General features: G+C 38.1%; 1 protein-coding gene across 2 annotated transcripts in view; it reads left to right on the forward strand.

The window, feature by feature from the left end:
- PRKD1 (protein kinase D1) overlaps nucleotides 1-19,825 on the forward strand; it is a 281,925-nt gene extending 262,100 nt beyond the window's left edge. For both annotated transcript variants that reach the window (XM_074365694.1, XM_074365695.1), the window contains 2 exons: nucleotides 17,917-18,002; nucleotides 18,831-19,825. In XM_074365694.1, the coding sequence (XP_074221795.1) occupies nucleotides 17,917-18,002; nucleotides 18,831-19,049 (305 nt within the window). In that variant the 3' untranslated portion in view covers nucleotides 19,050-19,825. The remainder of the gene's footprint in view (nucleotides 1-17,916; nucleotides 18,003-18,830) is intronic.
- The last annotated feature ends 186 nt before the right edge of the window (nucleotides 19,826-20,011 follow it).

Consider the following 20,011-nt stretch of genomic DNA (forward strand, 5'->3'; position numbering starts at 1 on the left):
CTCTGAAGCCAGTCAGACATTTTCTTGTTATGCAGGAATAGGACACGAGGAAAATAACCTTCCCATTTAAAATTTTTTTTTCTTGAAGTAGTGGAATAAATGATGCCCACTCTCTGGTGTCATGGAAATGTGCCTTCTGTGTAGATATAACCTACTTAGCTAAGGATTATGAATGTTTAATGATCACTACTAATAGAAACCAGAGACATAGACATCAGTAGCTCAGGGAACTCTTGCTGGGAAACCGCAGTGTACATACGTAAGTTATATGAAAGTGAAGGACACAGCATAAGATGTCCTTCAGAGAACTTTCGAAAGTGTGTTGGGGAGATGAGTTATATGAATTTGGGAAAATGATCATTTAATTCCTTGAATTGTTAGCTTGGTGTAAAACCAGGGTCTCCAGATTCAGAGGAGGAAGAATCACTGTGGACTTGACTCATCAGAATTGCATTTTCAGAGGAGATGGAACTGAGGCCAGTCACTAAAGAATGAAAGGGAAGAGAGACAGCATTTCACAAAGAGGGAATTACAAGGGATAATTCAAGAGGCATTTATATTTGACCAGAAAGAACACGTTTTACTTGGCTGTAAGATGTGCCTGAGCACTAAAAATTTCCTGCCGCTCGGACAAAGTGATGTGGAGACCAGCTCAGGTAGAATCTCGCTCTTCTAAATGACTCAGGTATCAGCTTAGGAATTAACTGGCCTCTCTTCTCAGTATCTTTTTCTAGCTCATCCCTGCCTTTGAGGCACAGGAGTTGTACTGTTTGCCAGCTGAAGCTCTAATGGCAAATGAGTTACGTATCTGCTGGTGTATGAATAGAACTAACATTGAATATAAAGAAAGCGCTAGTTTAATTATGTCATAATATTAGCTGAGGTGTTACAGATGTAATTACTGGCCCAGATTCTATTCCACTCTCTTGTTGAGAACAAATAATTTCCTGATTAGATATGATCACAGGGCTGGTACCAAATAATTTTCAGCACATAGAATCTGATAAATACACAAAAAACTGGTACCTGACAAAGGGAGATCACAATGGATATTAGTAAATTTGCAGTCTCAGGATACTTTAAGCTACACCAGAAGCACTAAGAATCCAGATGCAAGGAAGTAAAGATCTAGGCACTTCAGTGACTCTAAGTCAAAGTAAGGATCAGCAGTGAAGAAGTTTAGAGGCTGTCCTTCTTGCCATTCTAATCAGCTATCACTTACCTTCTTCGAGCTTCAGTTTCTTCTCTGTAAAACAGGGTAATGATTTCTGCCCATATAATGAGGTTGTAATAGAGACTGAAAGAGAGTAAGGATGTGAAAGGCATCTGTAAAACGCAGGTGTGGGGTGAGGCAAGGATTTGTATCTAGGAAAAGGATCGCAGAACCCTAAGCTAAGCAGTTGTTCTGGCGGGTAACCAAGAATTGATTGTATAATTTTGGAAATTATATGCAAACTGATGTGCATGTTTCCCAAGTGTTCTTCAGACATATTGTTAGTTGTACTTTTGGGGGGCATGGAAAAGCAAAAAGAAAGTTGCAAGGTCTCTGTAGCAAGCATAGATGTGTCAGAATGAGAAAATTCCGTTCTCATGCTATTTTTCTGCTAGTGTAACCATGGACTTGATATGATATAATACTACATATTGGAGTGCTTGAGCTGTCTTTGTGCCATTGGATCCTCAGAACAATCCTCTAATAAATAATTCATTTTAGTCTCTGTATGAGAGAGAAACCAGAAAGGTTAAGAGATTTGCCTATCACACAGTGGTAGGGCTTAGACTTGAAATCATTTGTTTGCCTCCATTCTTTACAGTATACCTTCTTGCACACCAAAGGGTGCTTATTTCTAATGGCTTGATATTTAGGAACCTATAGAGAATATTTTAAACTCATTAATTATTTTTGCTATTATAATAGAATAAACTGAGTACTGACAGTATAGAGGTATGCTTACTAGTAATTTATCAGTGAATTAATCAGGGTTCTTATGTACAAAGAATGGAAATCTATCTCTAACTTAGGCAGAGATAATTTATTGACTCGCACAACTGGGGAAGTCCAAAATGTGAACCCCATTCATCTGGATCGTGTAGTTCAAGTGTCACATTTCTCCATCTCTCACCCTTGCTTTACTTTACGAGGGGTTCCTTCTCAGGTGGACTTTTCATGTGGTGCAGAGTGATCCCCCAGCAGCTCCAGGCTGACATGCTACCCAGTGCACAGAACCTCAGAATGGAAGAGCAGTCATCTCTCAGTAGCCATAGCATCTCTGAAAGGGGCACTGATTGGCTGTGCTTAAATCCCGTAATACCCTGGGATCAATCACGTTGTCACTGCAGGAGCCTGGCTCTGATTGGCCCTGTGGATGATGGAGAGCCCCTCCAGGTTGAAGAGAGGAAGTTCCTGCAGGGAAAAGATACTAGGCTAAAAACAAACACAAAAGCATTAACTGATGTCCATTATAAAAACAGATTTTGAGGGGAATCAAAGTATGACATGAACAATGAGGAAAAAATTGAGGAAAATGTAACAGATGTTACAGATAAAATGGAGATAGTAAAATTAATGACATTTTGAAAGAAAAAAATAAGAATCACTAACATTTCTGCAACATTTATACTCTAGCCAATCACTACTCTAAACACTTTACGTACATGAATTTATTTAATTGTCCCCCAACCTTTGAGTAGACCTGTAATTGTTTCTATTTTAAAGATGAGGCAAGGCAGGCATAGTGAGTTAAGTGGCTTCCCTGGGTGGGGCCAGGGTGCAAATCCTGCCAGCCTGCCCCAAGGATGCTCTTATCCACTGGTTTTACAGCCACTTGACGATCCTTCAGATGGAGTTCTCTGTGCCGTCACGTTAAAATTTTTAATACGCTTTCACCGGCTTAGAGCAAGAGTAGCCACACAATTTTTAATAGTGTCTAGACAGGCAAGGAAAGAGGATCATGTTGTGATAAAGAGCTCAGTCGAGAGCCCTTCCACTGAGCATCTTGGTGACCACATCCAAGTTACGACTTCTCTCAGGTCTCAGTTTTCTCTTCGGAAACATGGTGACTCTTACCCCTAACTCACTGGGTTGTTTTAAGTATTAAATGAAGTTGCACTAGAAAGTGGTCGGCACAGTGCTCGGCATAACTAGGTTTCCTTAAGTATGTTGAACACTTTCTGTTTCCAGTCATTTTACATGATTAATCTATCTGTGTGTATAATATATATATTATACACACGTAATTATGTATGTAACTAGACCCATATATATAATTACAGTTATATATATAACTAAGTACTTATATACATTATATATATAGCTCTACAAATACAACTAAATAAGAATGCATGTACATAGTAAAACACTCCAGAATGAGTCATATGATTACAGGTAGTTGCACAAGTGGGGACTCAAGGTAACCACGGGGAGGGAGGAGTCTGAGACCATTTCCGTTCGTTCTCAGGCAGTGCCATGTGTTGCACCTTGCTGCATTTCACCATCGTGACCATCTGATGGCCATTTGACGTTATACTGTTTACCCATAAATCCCTAATTAGATATGGCAAGTTTTAATAATTAAAATAATTTGACAATTATTTTAATAATTAGACATGGCCTTGCTCTCACCTCCAGCTTTATCTCATACTAGACTAAGCTTAGTCCTCAGCACTTAGGATGGCTATGACCTTTCTCAGTTCCTTGAAAGGACTTGTGCACCTATTTTAAAAGTTACTTGATTAGGCAAATATACTTTCCCTTATGGAAAGGGGAGCCCATTATCACTTGAACATTTTTTTAGATAATCAGATGAAACTAAGGAGAATTGTACCTAACTTGATCCTGTACCAGTATGCCCTTCTTTTCACTGCATTTTTAGCAATTCTGAAAGAACAAGAGCTAGGCCAGGCTGGCCTCCATGTTTGTCATGTCTGGTACACAATAAGGGTGAATCCTGGATGGACATTACCAAAATAACCGGAAACTGTAAGCAAGACTCAATCTATAACCTTAGAAATGACGGGTGTAGAGCTTAGAAACAGGAAATGTAAAAACTAGCTAATAGTCAGAACACAGGAATATTTGCAAGGTAGGGGATTACTAGTAATTTTGCCTTGACTATGGCTCATTTTAAAGTACCTGTCATGGTCTAGTGCTGAGTCTACAGCAGACATTTTTTAACTTTGGCATGCCAACAGTTAATCAGAGGGGCTAGTTAATAATGGAGATTCCCAGACTCCACCCCCATAAATTGCCATCTTGCACTGAGAATATAACAGGTCCACGGATCACACTTTCAAAAACACTGCTCGAGAGCCCAGATACCCTGAAAGACCTGACAGCTGACAGTGCTCTAAAATTTTTTAAGTAAGTTCTGAATATTCAAATTTACATAAATTATAAAATTCCTCTCATTCCTAATATTTTTGCATCCACATCATCTTCTTTATCAGATATTTATTATAGGGCATGTAATTTTTTCCAAATATCAATGTTTTTCAATATAGACTGCATGAAAATAGTTGGAGTAGAAAAAGCTTCTTGATAAGCTTCCAATGTCAAGAAGATACAAAGGGGAAAAAAAAAATCCAGGAAATGCAAATACTTGTGTAATGAAGTTATGTGTAATACAGAAGGAACTAACATATGTGTCATGATTTTAAACAATGAAAGGAATGTAGGAAAAGAGTATTAACTGTTAACATTTGAAAATTCTCCTTGTGATAGATGTAGGCGTAGAAATTTGATGTCACAGTTGTAGGCTTATAGTTCAGAGGCTTCAGGGAGTATGAGTTTTAATCCTGTAGTTCTTACTAGCTATATATAAATTATTCTACATCCTGCTTACTAATTTTTAATTTTAGCAAAGCTTTAGACCAAGCATGTCAGACTCCATTATAATTATGCAAAGGAATGCAAATAATGAAACTTCTACCATACTGGAAGGTGAGGACAGGGAAGAGGTGAAGAGAGCTGTAAGGGCCATAACTTCCACAGAGTTCACACTGGATTCTGCCTAGGTGAATGCACTGAGTTATGTTCATTTGCATGCATGGTTTAATATGTGGTTTAATCATAGGGTTGAGCCCTTTGAAAAGCTGTTACATATATGTGTGTATGTGTATCTGTGTATATACACACATACCTCCGTTATTGTGTACCAGGCACTGTTCTAAATTACGACAGTAGCCAGGATAACTAAATTGAGAGAAAGAGGAGGAAAAGCAAGGTAGAGAAAACTGAAATGAAGGGATTCATTGTCTTAATGGAAGGGAATCAATGTTTTGTTTTGTTTTAGGGTGGTTCTTCTCAAACTGTCTGTGATAAAGGACCAGTTGTATTTTATTTTAATTTCCAAACATATAGACCAGTACTTTATAAAATATAATAAAAATGTGACATCAGTGTCAAAATACTATGAAAGTTTCCAAAGAGTTAGTCTCACTTTGTATACTTATCTCATTATAAACTGATAAACAGTTCACAGACTGTCACTGATCCATACTGCGGACAGCTTCAAGTTAGTGCATCGAGCATAAGAGATGTTGTGCTTGTTTTTTAAAGGTGTGGGGGAGTAATCAGAAGAAATGTTTTACATAGTTACAAGAAGTAATCACTGGAAAGCAGGTTTAATAATGAGATACGAGGCTTTATCTTTCAATTTGAACTCTTCTTACTGATTGATTCAGATCTTTACCAGGTACATATGACACTTCTGTACAATATAATAAAAATGAACAAAAGTGCAAGAAGATTCCGGGAGTAAGTGGAATACAACCTTTTCTGTAACTAAAATCCTTCCATGCCTGGTCTAAAAGTTGCCTTACATGTTAAATATACAAACTGTATCTCTATATACACATATATATATTTTATACGTGAATACTACTGAAGAGCCAGAGGGTTATATTCCGTTTTCTATGATACTATTTCTTGCATGGTGACTGGGCAGATGAAGATGTGATCTTAAATTTCTAAACCTATCTGTGCCCACACAAAGGAGAATTTGCAAGTGTGAAAGTCAAATGAATTTTTTCCCTACATTTCTTCAGTTGATCAAGATTATAACACGTCTTAAATTATTCTTTCTTATATATGACTTCATTATACAGCTTTGTTTACCCAAGAGTTTATTCTTAGAGGAAGAAGAGAGAAGACGCAGGTAACCAAGTGACATGGACTGTGTAGCTGGGAAGGTGAAGTTTAATTTGCTTCAGTGCAAGTCATCTTACTAGGAGAATGATGACGAGCCTGCAGTGATGGGAAAGCATCTGTTAGAGTAAAAGTACATTTCCATCATCAAATTGAATTGATGTGTTCAATTAGAGACACATGGTAAATTTGAGGAAGGTTAGTAACAGACCATGAAGATCACCGGATAAATTACTATTTTTTCCTCCTGAGTTTTGATATTCCTTTATATGCCATTAGGGAGGCAAGCAGGCAGTCATCAACACAGAGGCAATCTCGGAAATTGTCTCCCAACGAGCGCGCGACCCCCGCAGACAGAGATCATTTTCTGTGCTCACAGGTGAAGTCTGAAGAAGCACCTAGTCTCAACTCACCTGCTGGGTTGTTACTGCTCAGCTTCTGAGTACCATGGTTAGCTGGTATTATCAAGAATTAAGATCAGACACGAAGCCTTGACATATGTAAAAGGGAAACGCCCCTGCGTTAATCCTATAGCTTGTCTTTGTTCAAAATCATCAATTTGTGACAGTGCACCAGTGACACAGGTTTTTCCACTTGTTCACTCTGACAGTCTCACTGGTAATATTTCTGCTGCTTCTTTACCCTGAGAAGCACAGCTGTAATTTATTATTCTAGCTGGTCTCAATCCTTTGCTAACACTTATGTACAGGGCAGAATATATGGCATCTCAAGGCATAGAATAGCAATAATAATATACCACTAAATTTATCCAAGCATCTAAATTTTATTTTAAAAGCAATTTTGTGCCATTCGATGTGGTAAATTCAAAAAAAATTGGTCACAAGTGTGTTTTTCCCCCAGAAATTGGAGATGAAAAATACAGCCAGTACAAACACAAAGCAAAGCTAAATAAAGGCCTAGCACCATTACCACATGGTACATTTTCAAAATCCAACAGTGTTCCAAAACGCTAAACACTTAAGTTGGAAGTAGCACTTTGCCATGAAAAGGAACCAGCTGTAGGTCCCTCTTTCACTACATATTGTTCAAAACAAAAAATAACCCCATTGAAAATAAGGCTTGGATAGATGAGACCCAGAAATCCAATGGTATGAGAAACAAAAGGAAGACAATTGTCACTTAAAAATTAAACTGTGTTTGTAACAGTTTATGAGGCTCGCAGATCCAGCAAGCCTGCTGAATATTAATGAAGAGATTGATTTGTCAACATATTAGCACCACTGTCAGACATAACAGCATGGAGGAGATGCGAGGGGACGAGGCAGTGAACGACTTAAAAATACTTGACTGGGTGCCGCAAGATTCTACCATGATTGATAAACTAAAGTGAATTATGTGGGTCAGAACTTCCTCTGGGTTTAACATTTTAAACAGTCTCACTTGAAATTCTAGAACTACCTGTGTTTAACTTTTTTGAAAGAGAGCATGCTCTTGTTAAGTGATATGGAACTTTTAAATTATGAGCCAAAGATGTACAATGATTTAAATAATGTCTGCTTAGCAGAGTGCATTCTGAAATATATGTATATGTTTATATAGATACTCATACATATTTCAAAATTTAAATGAGTTAATATCTGAAAAGGTGTCCCCCCAGGAAAGGAATCATTTGATAGCAAATGAAATGTAATTAATGAGATTTTTTTCTAACAAATGATCATTTGTAGAGGAAACCCGTCAGAAGTTTTGGCAAGAACGTTGGCATTATAAGTGCTCAAAAATTGGCTGTCTGTGCCCTAAATTGAAATGTTACCTATATATCCCTACTGTAAAAATTAAATTTCACTTCTGACTGTATATCCTATTTAAATTGTAACATGACACCTAAATATATGTGGAGATCTCAGGGTATAGGAACAACAAAGGTTAAATACTCTAAGTTTGCTTTCTTTCCCAGTGACAACACAGAATATTTCAAAATACAGAATGTTAAAAATGTTATCTTATCCCTGTACTGCTCCATAATACCAACCCACTGAGCAGTTATCCAGAATATTCTTATATTGCTACAGTGATAGAAAACATACATTTTCATGAGGAGCCCTGTTTCTTCTCAGCTTGACCCCAGCACAATCAGCACACTGTCTCAAGGTTTATACCCACTGGTAGAACAAGCCCAATTCTTTTTTCCAAACAAAAGCTCATCTCAGAGGTTGGAAAGCAGACAACATGTCACCCCGAGCCTTCTCTTCCCCTGGGCAGTCAGTTTTTCCTTCAACCTTCTGTTCACTCTGGTCCACACACTGCCCTATTTATTTCTGTTCTTTTTAAATCAAACCTCAAAATTGTTCTGACTCAAGGTTCAGTGAGCCTGAGAGTAATGTGAAGACAGCATTCCTTCATTATAAAGAACACATTTCTTTTAGCGTGGCATGAAATAACACTCGATTGCTGGACAAAGAGTAGACTCAGGTGAGTTTACTGTGCATTCAGAATTCTGAATTTCGTCTTATAAATGTTGTTGACAAGCCGGATTTTCCAAGTCTGTGTTTAGACTGAGTTTTCCTAAGTAGAGGACTTAGTTTCATTTGTCTCTTAAATGTTACCTTTGCAGTACTGTCCATAGCTCCAGACCATAGTTATTTTGAAACTTACTTGTGTAGTCCAGCTTGTGTGCTCTTCCTGTTAGCATCCTCTGAGCAGAAGCTCCCCTGAAACCCTGCTAGGTGGTCGCTCCAGAGTACTGAACAAGGTGGAGCTGAGGATGGATACCTTTCTGTGTTTACATTCACCTATTCTGGGTCCCTCCAGGCAATACTAAACCAGTTATTAACTACTTTCAGTGTTCTCATCCCTGTAGTCTCTTGCTACTCAAAATGTGGCTTAAGGCTCTGCCTTAAGGGAATCATTCAAAAATGTAGACTGTCAGGTCCCACTCGAGACCTGCCTAATCAGAATCTTCAGTCTGAGATCCCTGGATTATTCATAGTGTGAAAGTCTGAGGACTGCTGAGCACAGCCATTCTCCATGCTGGCTGCACATACTGCAAACACCTGAGGTGCTTCTAAAACAACCAGTCCTGAGACTCCCCTCTCTAATGATTCTCACTTGACCTTTGGCTTGAGTATCAACATTTAAAAAAAAAAAGAGAGAGAGAGAAAACTCTCCAAACAATTTTAATGTGCAGTGAAAATGAAAAAAAAAATCCACCCCGAACTTCATTAGAATAACATAAATATATTTTAATTTAGACTTCACATTTTGAGTCAATTTGGCATCAGTTTGGGGACTGCTTTAGGCTGTGTTTAAACAATTCATGATTCCAAGATTGTTTTTCTAGTCTTCAGGAGGAAATTACGTTGAATGTAAAGCAAAGGAGTACTGATTGATAGAATAACTTTCTGCAGAGGAGAGAACTGGGAGAGGAAAGATCCCGACTGGAGTCTCTCAAGGTCTTGCACTTCATTGGATTGCGGTAATTGACTCAGGAAGGAGTGAGATGATGATCTCCAGCGGCCTTGTTTGCTGCCGGCAGCCTCTGGTTTCAGCCCCTGAGAGGAGCGTCCCAGTTAGCGTTGCCCGGCAACAGCTTGCTGGGTTGTGAGCTGGAATGTGAAGGGTTGCAAAACGATTTTTAAAATAAACACACAGCTTACCATCAGCATGAAGTGAGCGAAAGGGAGAAGTCCTGAACCTACAGGGTGACAGGCAGCGAGGCAGAAAGGAAAGGAAAAAAAATGCTTCCTTGAAGGCAAGGTGCTCAGTGGTGACAGATGACGACTTCATGATCAGAGTGGTAGTTCTGATCTGGTTTCTAATTTGAAAATTTGTACCTGAGTAATTTGCAGGTGGACAGAAAACAGTATGGAAAAAACAGTATTTTTTTAAAGTAGCATGTCAACAGAAGAGATCAGCCCCAGGGTTTCACAGGTAATTTCTCTTGTGTAAAATTAACATCATAGGTCTTGTAGATCCCTCAGCGTTATTCCGATTTTCTGATGGAAATCACTGATCCTGTGATCTGTTACAGTGTGTAGAGTTGTGATATCCTACCATTCAAGAATATCTTTAGCCAAAATAGACAAACCATTTGCATATAATGTGGATATTAGAGAATGTGCCATTTAAATTTCTAATTAATGTAGTCAATCTACCAAATGCTATTTAGCGAGCATTTTTCTAATACATTAAATGATGCATTTTATGTTAAATATTTATGAAACTTATGTGCAAAAATAAATATACATAATCTCTGTGACCTCAAAGTAGCTAAAACCTAGTGGGGAGAATGGGGGTGACAGACATGATGAAAGATAGGAAATGGAAGATGACTGAGAGGTGGGACCCGAGGGACCTACCATGTATGTATTCAGGTATGTCCGATTCCATTCTTGTAGGTTTTTCTCTAAGCTGTGATGCTTAAACTGTTTAACCATCGCAGTGGCACGTGCCAGGGTCCTTTCTCAGAATCTCTTGTGCCCATTACATGATACTGGCTTTGAAATAGGGAATGACTGAAATGTAGTTTCCACAAGTTCAAAGAGGATTCTGAATTTGGACACCAGAAGAAAACAGAATCCATACAATTAACACGCTGAGGGAACATTTCTTTTTGTATTAAAACATAAAGCCTTTCAGCACCTGTATGTACCATTTAATTTTGTGTTTGTTCAATGATAGTTGTGCACCTGGCAAACAGGCTTCCCAGAACCTCAGCTATCCTAACATCTGCTGGGATTCCCAGTAAAAGCTGAGTGTTTGATTAAATTTTTCTCTTCACTTTCCTGACATTTCAGTCTCTCAATTGATGGGGCCACGAGAGAGATTACTGTACAGGAAGTTAGGGGGAAAGTAACTGAATTTCAAAGCCAAGGATTTGTTGTAGCCAAAAAGAAACCTTAGGCTTCATAAAACAGATTTTCACTTTTTTTTTAATTTATAGGAAATATTGGTACAAATCCACGGCTAGAGACATTTTAGAAAACACAGAACTCTGTGCTTATGAGGGATGGGGAGACTTTAAAAGTGAAAATTTGAACCATACAATTGTTTAAAATTTTCAAATAATAGAAAAAGAAAAGACTTCCCACATTGTCTCAGTATGGCCATTTGAGATGTACAGAGAGCTTGGATATAAGACAATTTATTAATCCTATGGAAGGAAGGGATTGAATTTAAGGATGCGTAAGACAGCAGAACTCTCAGAATAATATTAGAAAGGCTAACTCTTAGAGTAAATGGGCAAGTACAATCAGAAAATAACCCTACCAGTCTCCGAAAAAGTCGGCATCATATTTACTGCAAAGAGAAGGAGGAACCAGCCACTTAACTGCCTATTTTGCTCCTGTTTTCTTTATTCTCAAATTGAAGAGAATAAGGGAAGGAAGGTGGGAAACAAAAAAATATAACCCAAAAGAACGGAGGATTTTCCTGCACAGCTTTGGCCCTAGCACAACAGCTGTTTTAAATGGCATCTGCTTATGGCCTGAAACTGGAGAATCCAGCACTGTGTTGCAGTAGACCTTGCCTCATGAAAGGCAGGTATTGGGATATGTACCTTTTGCTACATCTATGGAAGGAAGTGTGGGGTAACAGGAATTGGAGGCGTTCTCTATTTGCCTAAAGATCTCTTTCTCATGGGGCTCCAGATCCCCATGGAGCTCCAGGGAACCTGGGGTTTTGCATCTTTCTAGCCTCAGCCTTTGGGCGCTAGCATCCCACCCTGCTACTATGCTGGCATGTCACCATGCCTTCTGACTTCCCCTTCTGCCGCAGTCCTCTTCCTTACTTCCCACTTCCCACAGCCAGACCACGTTCCCTTTCTCCTTTGCTTTGTTTGGGAAAGAAGTTCACGGAATGACCCAATTTTGTATCTGTCTTTCCCATTGTCTCTCCTTCTCCAACCCCACCTTCCCTGCAGTTTCAAGACAAACCCTACCACGTTCCCTCTAGATCAGAATTCCAAGTCTTGATTTGAGTTTGGGAACTGGAGTTGAGATCCCACTTGAACTTTTTCCCTGATTGTTGGCTCTGTTTTGAGACTACTGTGACTACATCAGTTTTACTAGTCTTTTTGCTCCTTTGCTGCTGGCTTTCTTCTTTCCTTAGCCTGGATCCTTTACATTTGAGGATTACACGGAGCAGTGTCTGCTGGGAGCTGGTACCTGAGGGGAGTAGGGGTGTCTCAAGAGGACAATCAATGGCAGCTGGAAAATATGACTGATATTCGGAACAGAACGTACCGCATACTGAAGAAGCTAACAGGTGCTTTTAGAGCCATTGTGGGTAACTTTTAACACATTGTGGAGAAGATGAAAGAGATACCAGGATACTTAAGACAGGCCAGAGTTTTCTGAGTTTTTAAAAGGGGGAAAGAATGAATTCTGAAATCATTGAAGAAGAAGCTTAATATTTGTCCTGTCAAAAACCCTAGGATGAATAACTGAATAGTTTGTAAACATGTAGAAAACAAATACTGGAAGGAAATGACCAAAAACTAATAATTGTCAATATTCGTTTACTCAGAGTCTTTTATTACTCCAGAATAACTGCATTCTTTTTAAAAAGATTGCCGGATTGGTAGAATAAGTTATTATCAAGGACTGATGTTTCTTAACTATAATAAAACATTAGAAAAAAATCTCTCGCTGACATCGTATAGACTGGATGGGATACACCTAGGAGGAAACAGCACTTGTTTATAAGCCTATTAAAAGAATAATGAACAGGCATGGCAGCTGGGAGTGTAATCAAAGAGTCATCAAGTCCTATGTTTAAGCTTTATCCTGAAAAAAGGGTACCAGTAAATTGATTAATACATAGCAGATAGGCTTATTCATTTTGGAAGTGGAGGAAAGCTAGAGGATTGGTCTCTTTGATTAGAGAAGATCACCTCACATTCCGAAAAGTCTTTGTAGAAATGTTGAGCTAAAGTCAGAGAGAGAGAAAGAGAGAAGATAGACAGATTTTATGTATGTAAATGCATGGATAGATATATAGATAGATCTCTAGATATCTCCATCTATCTAATCCCTTGTCTGTCTTTTTATCTATATCTCTATCCACGCATTTATATACATAAAAGTGTGGTAGAAACATAGCTAAGAAGGATTTAATGTGCATTATTGGAAAAACTTAAAATTGAATTAGTTTTGGGCATTACAATCAGTTGACAATAACGACTTAATGCAACTGTGTAAGGTCTTGGGCTTTGGAGCCAGTTCCCATGGGTTTCAGCCTCTGATGTTAGCCTGGAAACTATCTGACTTTGACCAAGTTATATGACCTTTTGAAGCTTCAGTTTTTCCTTTTATATAAAATGGAGATTAAAATAATAAGTACTTTTGTATGGTTGTTATGAGGACTACCTAAGAATATGGATATGAAATTTTTTGAAAAGGAAAACCTTCAGTCCTAGGCTATATGAATAATATCTGTGTGTGCACATCAAGTTGATGGTTAATTATGAGGAAGATTCTGGTCAATTGTGAACAAGGACATTGCAAAACAGCTAGTGAATGTAAAAATAAGGGTGCACAGGGGGACGGAGGATGCTGAAGGAACTGTAGAAGGTGAGGTTAAGGTGAATCACGGTCCCCAAGACGTGAAGAGCTGTCACGTAGAATAGGCAAGTTCTCCATTGCATCTGGAACATAAATAGGATTAAAGTGGGTAAGTTCTAAAAAGACAACTTGGGCGCAAATAGGAGGAAAGAATTCTTGTTACTGGTGTCATGCAAACGCAGTTGACATGTGAAATAGATTGGACCACCGGAGTCAGTCACTAGCACCTTGGCTAGTTACATTTCATAAATGCTAAAGAAAATGTTTTTTTTTTCCCTGAGTAGGGTATTAATTAAAGACCAAATGTCCAAAACGGTGTGTTTTGTCATTGTAAATGTGTGTGTGTGTGCACGTGTGCACGTGTGCACATGCGGATATTTTGCCTTTGCAACTAGATTGGGAGCTATTCAGGGCCAGGGCTTTATCCTTAACTTTCTTACTCCCTACATCATTGCCAGCGTAATTCCCTAAGGAAGATTTGTTGAATGAACAGATAAATGAATGATTGACACATATGTGTGATGAACACGGTCAATAAAGCGAATATTGTTTAAAAAAAAACACTTTAGAATCTTTTTTTAAAAGTGGGTTTAGTTTAAGACATTTTGGATGGTACAATTAATGCCGGGTTGTATGAGACTTGATTAATGAAAATGATATATTAAGAGTTCCAGAAACAGTAGAGTGGAGCTCTCAAACACTAATGATGGACGTGTTTTCTCAGTAACACCAGCTTCCCAACATTTAAGTACAGGGTCCAACATTTAATAGTTAATTATTTCTGTTTTCTGCAACCAGGAGCCACAAAGTGTATTTATAAATACACACACTCACACGCCTGTATGTTCACACACACTCATGCATTCCCTCTAATCCTCTCCTTACATCCTAAACTGTTTTCTCTTAGAGGTACTTGTCCTTATCTTGCTGTGTTTATTCAGGTCAGCTGGGTACTGTGGCTGTGGTCAGACGTGTGATTATATGCTCCATTCAGCAGAATGATTTTTTCATCTTCACATATCCCATTCCCTTCAGACACTTCCAGCTTCTCCTCTGGCAGTACTTCCCTCACCAGTAGGCAGTGTGGTTCACTGTTGGGGCCCATTTGGGCACACACCAGACTTTGTGTTGAGGTACTGTACTCCTAGGTTCCTAATTATAGAATTCAAAGCAGAAGGAGTGAATTAATGGCATGTCTTTATTCCCCGCAGCATCTGGGGAAGCGCAATGCTGCAGCGTGCTCATGGTAGCACACGCTCTCTCCCTTCTCACCTTAGTCTCCATTTTTGCTGTGTGGCTTCACAGCAGCAAGAATGGAAGGTGCACTTTACTCACCAGTGAGTAAATCATGTGAATGGATGTTTTAAAGCACATGCCCAATACGCCATTCACTGAGAGAACTATACTTTCAAAAGCTCTCTGAGAACACATGCATGGAAGTTGAAATTGTACTAAGTACTGTGCTTCCTAAGGTCTTCTTGCTAAGGCAGAGGTGTATAGGCAGAGAAGGCATTGAAATGTGTGCTATTGAATTTACTTTCTCTGATCAAAGAATTCTTGGATGTTTGATATTATAGCCCTTCCATGCAGGCAAATACTTGGAATATTAGTATCAAAGAGATACAAATCTGGATTACCAAAAGCCTGTAGAAATCATTTCTCTTCGCCTGACAATGAGAAGGATTCTGATTCATTCTGATCGAATAAAGTGGTCTTTGTTCCACGTGTCCTGTGGACGCCTGTGACAGTCTGTATTTTCAGATCTATGCAGGCTAATGTAAACCGAACAATGGAATCAAAGCCCCCTCTTTCAGGACTTGGTGATTAGGGAAGTTGGAGAGTTAATTTGCATTTTTATCAAATACATACTGAGATTTTTTGTAGAAAGATCCATCTCTCAAGAAACTTAATGACCAGGGTAGATTAGGAGAAGGAATTAACTCTTTGGTGACATGTGAATGCTTCCATTCGTTTGGCAGATTTCACTAAGTTTTTGGGGGGAAGAAAATGTTAAGGTGAAAGAAAGAAATGAGAAGTCATTACCAGAATGAGTGGGAAGGGTAAGGTCATGAATTTAATAAGTAGTGAACTGTTAATTACTGATAAAGATTGAAACAATTTTCAGAAACGTGAGTGAGAACTCTGTTATATGATAGTCTGGGTAACTAAGATGCTTCGTATTCTAAATAATTAGAAGAATCACATTTTCTTCCTAAGTTATACTGAGGAGTCCTGGTCAGAGACAGCATACTAGGCTGAATGGTCCTCATAGAAGTATTCTTGTTAGACAAGTTGCTTTCCTGTCTTCCCCTTGAAAACAATGAAGGCTGATAAAACTCCAGTTCATTGGTTATTCTTAACAGCAAAGTGAAAGAAACAAATGTTTCACCGTTGGACCATTGGCTTTTATGCTCTAAGTTTATCATGAGTCATGGCCCATGTTATGGTTTTTTTTCCTGTTTAAATATAGTGTCCAGATATCTGTTCCTTAATTTGAGACTACAAAGCCCATTATGTATATTCAGACTTTAAACACATTTTATAACAAAAGTAGCAATGCTTTGTCTTGAATATTAGTTTTATCCTGCCATCAGTGCAGTACATATTTAAATGATGGGTTTTTTTGGTTTTGGCGCTAGTTCCCTTTTTTTTAATTCAACTATAGTTGATTTACAATATTGTGTTAGTTTCCGGTGTACAGTAAAGTGATTCAGTTATACATATATATGCATCTCCTTTTTCATATTCTTTTCTATTATTATTGAATATTGAGTATAGTTCCCTGTGCTATACAGTAGGACCTTATTGTTTATCTATTTTATATATAGTTGTTTGTATTTGCTAATCCCAAACTCCTAATCCATCCTTCCCCCATCCCCTTTACCCCTTGGTAACCATAAGTTTGTTTTCTATGTTTGTGAGTCTGTTTCTGTTTCATCAATAAGTTCATTTTTCTTGTTTTTTTAGATTCCACATACAAATGCTATCATGTGATATTTATCTTTGTCTGACTTACTTAGTATGATAATCTAAGGTCCACTTATGTTGCTGCAAGTGGCATTATTTTTTATGGCTGAGTAGGGGTGTGTGTGTGTGTGTGTGTGTGTGTGTGTGTGTGTGTACATATATACCACATCTTCTTTATCCAGTTATCTGTTAATAGATATTTAGGTTGCTTCCATGTCTTGGCTATTGTAAATAGTGCTGCTGTGAACATTGGGGTGTATGTATCTTTTCAGTTAGAGTGTCCTCCAAATATATGCCCAGAAGTGGGATTGCTGGATCATATGTCAGATCTATTTTTAGTTTTTTAAGGAGCCTCCATACTGTTTTTCTTTAGTGGCTACACCAATTTATATTCCCATAAACAGTATCGAAGGGTTCCCTTTTGTCCAGACCCTCTCCAGAATTTGTTGTTTGTAGACTTTAATGATGGCTATTCTGACTGGTGTAAGGTGATACCTCATTGTAGTTTTGATTTGCATTTCTCTAATAATTAGTGATGTGAGCATCTTTTCATGTGCCTATTGGCCATCTGTGTGTCTTCTTTGGAGAAATTTCTGTTTAGGTCTTCTGTCCATTTTTTTATTGATTTCTTTTATTTTTTCTTCTGGGTTATTGAGTAGTATGAGCTCTTTGTATATTTTGGAAATTAAGCCCTTGTCAGTTGCATTGTTTGCAAATATTTTCTCCCAGTTTGTAGGTTGTCTTTTTGTTTTTGTTTATGGTTTCCTTTGCTGTGCAAAAGCTTGTAAGTTGATTAGGTTCCATCTGTTTATTTTTGCTTTCATTTCTAAAGCCTTGGGAGCCTGACCTCAGAAAACATAAGTTGACTGTAGGTGTATAGGCTTATTTCTGAATTCTGTTCTGTTCCATTGATCCATTGGTCTGTTTTTGTGCCACTACCACACTGTTTTGTTTACTTTGTAGCTTTATAGTTGAATGATGTGTATTTAAACAAAACTCCTACTTAAGAAAAAAGTATTAAAGACATGACCAAAAGAAATTCATATCATACAAAAGACTCATACACCTTTCTCTGAAATGATTTCCAATTTCATTTTTTAACATTCAAAATAAAATGAAGACCAAAGTTGTAGAATTTGCAAGAGGAATTTTCTTCAATGCCTGTTATCACTATGCTGTATTTAACTGTGTGAAATAGCAGATGTGAAATAAACTATAAAGGAATTATGGTATATTCCTGATGTGTCATCTCTTTTTACCAATAATTAAAATTTTTTTCAGCCATTGATCTTATCAATAACTTGCTGCAAGTGAAAATGAGAAAGCGCTATAGTGTGGATAAGACCTTGAGTCACCCCTGGCTACAGGTAAGAAAATATATTAGCTATTTTCTCAGTCAAATGAGCTTACGTATATTTAAATTTTGATATTAATGTAAAAATATTTTGTCATATTTTAAAAATTATAATTCAGATATCAATTTTTTTGCCAAAATGCATGCAACCTCTTAGGATTTAATAGCAATTCAATGTTTCTAAACCTCTGTCTCTACCAGGAAAATTTAACAAGGAAGAAACACACCACACACACACACAGGCATGTGCACACCAAAAATAAAACAAAGCAAAAAAACTAAGGGTCATAACAAACCTCCAAGGACCAGATTTCAAAAGCATCTGTATGTGTAATCCTGACAAATGTCCAAGTAGATGCCCATCTGGTCATGCACTGTACTCATTTGAAAGCTATATTTTCAATATCTTAATAAATATTCCTAAAGCAAATGCATGGCAGATACAAAGTAGATGCATGTGTTTGGTCTCTCTTAAATATTTGTTATTTTCACAATGAACTTAAAAGTTTAGAAATAAACGAACCCCTGAAACACTGACGGTTTATTAGGTAGGCATTAAATTCCAAAGAAACAGCAACATTTCTAATTGCTTAACTGCAGGTGTTAATTGCCCACGTTCTGATGCATGATATCCTATACACAGTCTGCATTTGCAAAATTCTGGCAAAAAGGAAGGCTTTGGTGCTGATGCTGTCATGTCAAGGTCCCTGATGAAAGACACAGCTCTGTTAGAGTGGAGGGGAAAAGGGGAATTTATATGTGTTGTGGGAATTGACATTTAAGGTAGTGTCTTGATAGTTTTAGTCATCTCTATGGTAATACTTTGCAATTTCTTCCTCAGGATTATCAGACCTGGTTAGATTTACGAGAGCTGGAATGCAAGATTGGGGAACGCTACATCACCCACGAGAGCGATGACTTGAGGTGGGAGCAGTACGCAGGCGAGCAGGGGCTGCAGTACCCCGCACACCTGATCGATCCACGTGCTGGCCACAGTGGCAGTCCTGAGGCCGAAGAAACAGAGATGAAAGCCCTCAGTGAGCGTGTCAGCATTCTTTGAGTTCCATCCCCTATAATGTGTCAAAACACTGTGGAATTAATAAATACATACGGTCAGGTTTAACATTTGCCTTGCAGAACTGCCATTATTTTCTGTCAGATGAGAACAAAGCTGTTAAACTGTTAGCACTGTTGATGTATCTGAGTTGCCAAGACAAATCAACAGAAGCATTTGTATTTTGTGTGACCAACTGTGTTGTATTAACAAAAGTTCCCTGAAACACTAAACTTGTTATTGTGAATGATTCATGTTATATTTAATGCATTAAACCTGTCTCCACTGTGCCTTTGCAGATCGGTGTTTTTCTTACTGGAGCCTCAGTTTGGTAAGAGTCTACAGAACCTGTCCACGAAATAGTTCTGTTCTGTGTGTCCCACTGGTTGTGTCACTATAAGGAAACTCTTGAAGAGTAGGTTATTACCAGTGTTCTATGAACAACTCCGAAACTCATGTAGAAGGAACAAGTGATGGAGGCTGGAGGGGGTCAGGGGATGGATATACAATCTTAAGACACAAATGCATGAAAGAGTTTTTACTGTATAGTTTCAAACCCTTTGCCTGCCTGGTGTGCCTCAGCATATTTAAACTCAAGTAAATGGGCCTCCGTGCGCCTACTACTTAAGCCTAAATGCCTTAGAAATGTAACTGCCGTATACAACAGGTATATTTCCCTCTTTCTTACAGTACTCTGTTGTGTTATGGAAAACCAGCAGCTAAGTAACCTTTTGTCTTTGTGTATTTTTCAACAATAACAAATAAATATTCTTGTCAAAACACGTGTCCGTCTGACTGAATTATTTTCATTTGTAATCCACGCTAGTATTTTCAGGCCAAGTAGGAGCAGGGGTATCTGTGCAAAAAGCAGAAGAAGTCCATGGTCTAGAATTTAGCTTTATCTACTCTGCTACCACAGAAGTATATTTCCAAGCATACTGAAGCCTTTCTGTCTTGCATGTCGTCTC

Source organism: Camelus bactrianus, chromosome 6 (genome assembly GCF_048773025.1).
Source record: "Camelus bactrianus isolate YW-2024 breed Bactrian camel chromosome 6, ASM4877302v1, whole genome shotgun sequence".
Classification (NCBI taxonomy): Eukaryota; Metazoa; Chordata; class Mammalia; order Artiodactyla; family Camelidae; genus Camelus; species Camelus bactrianus.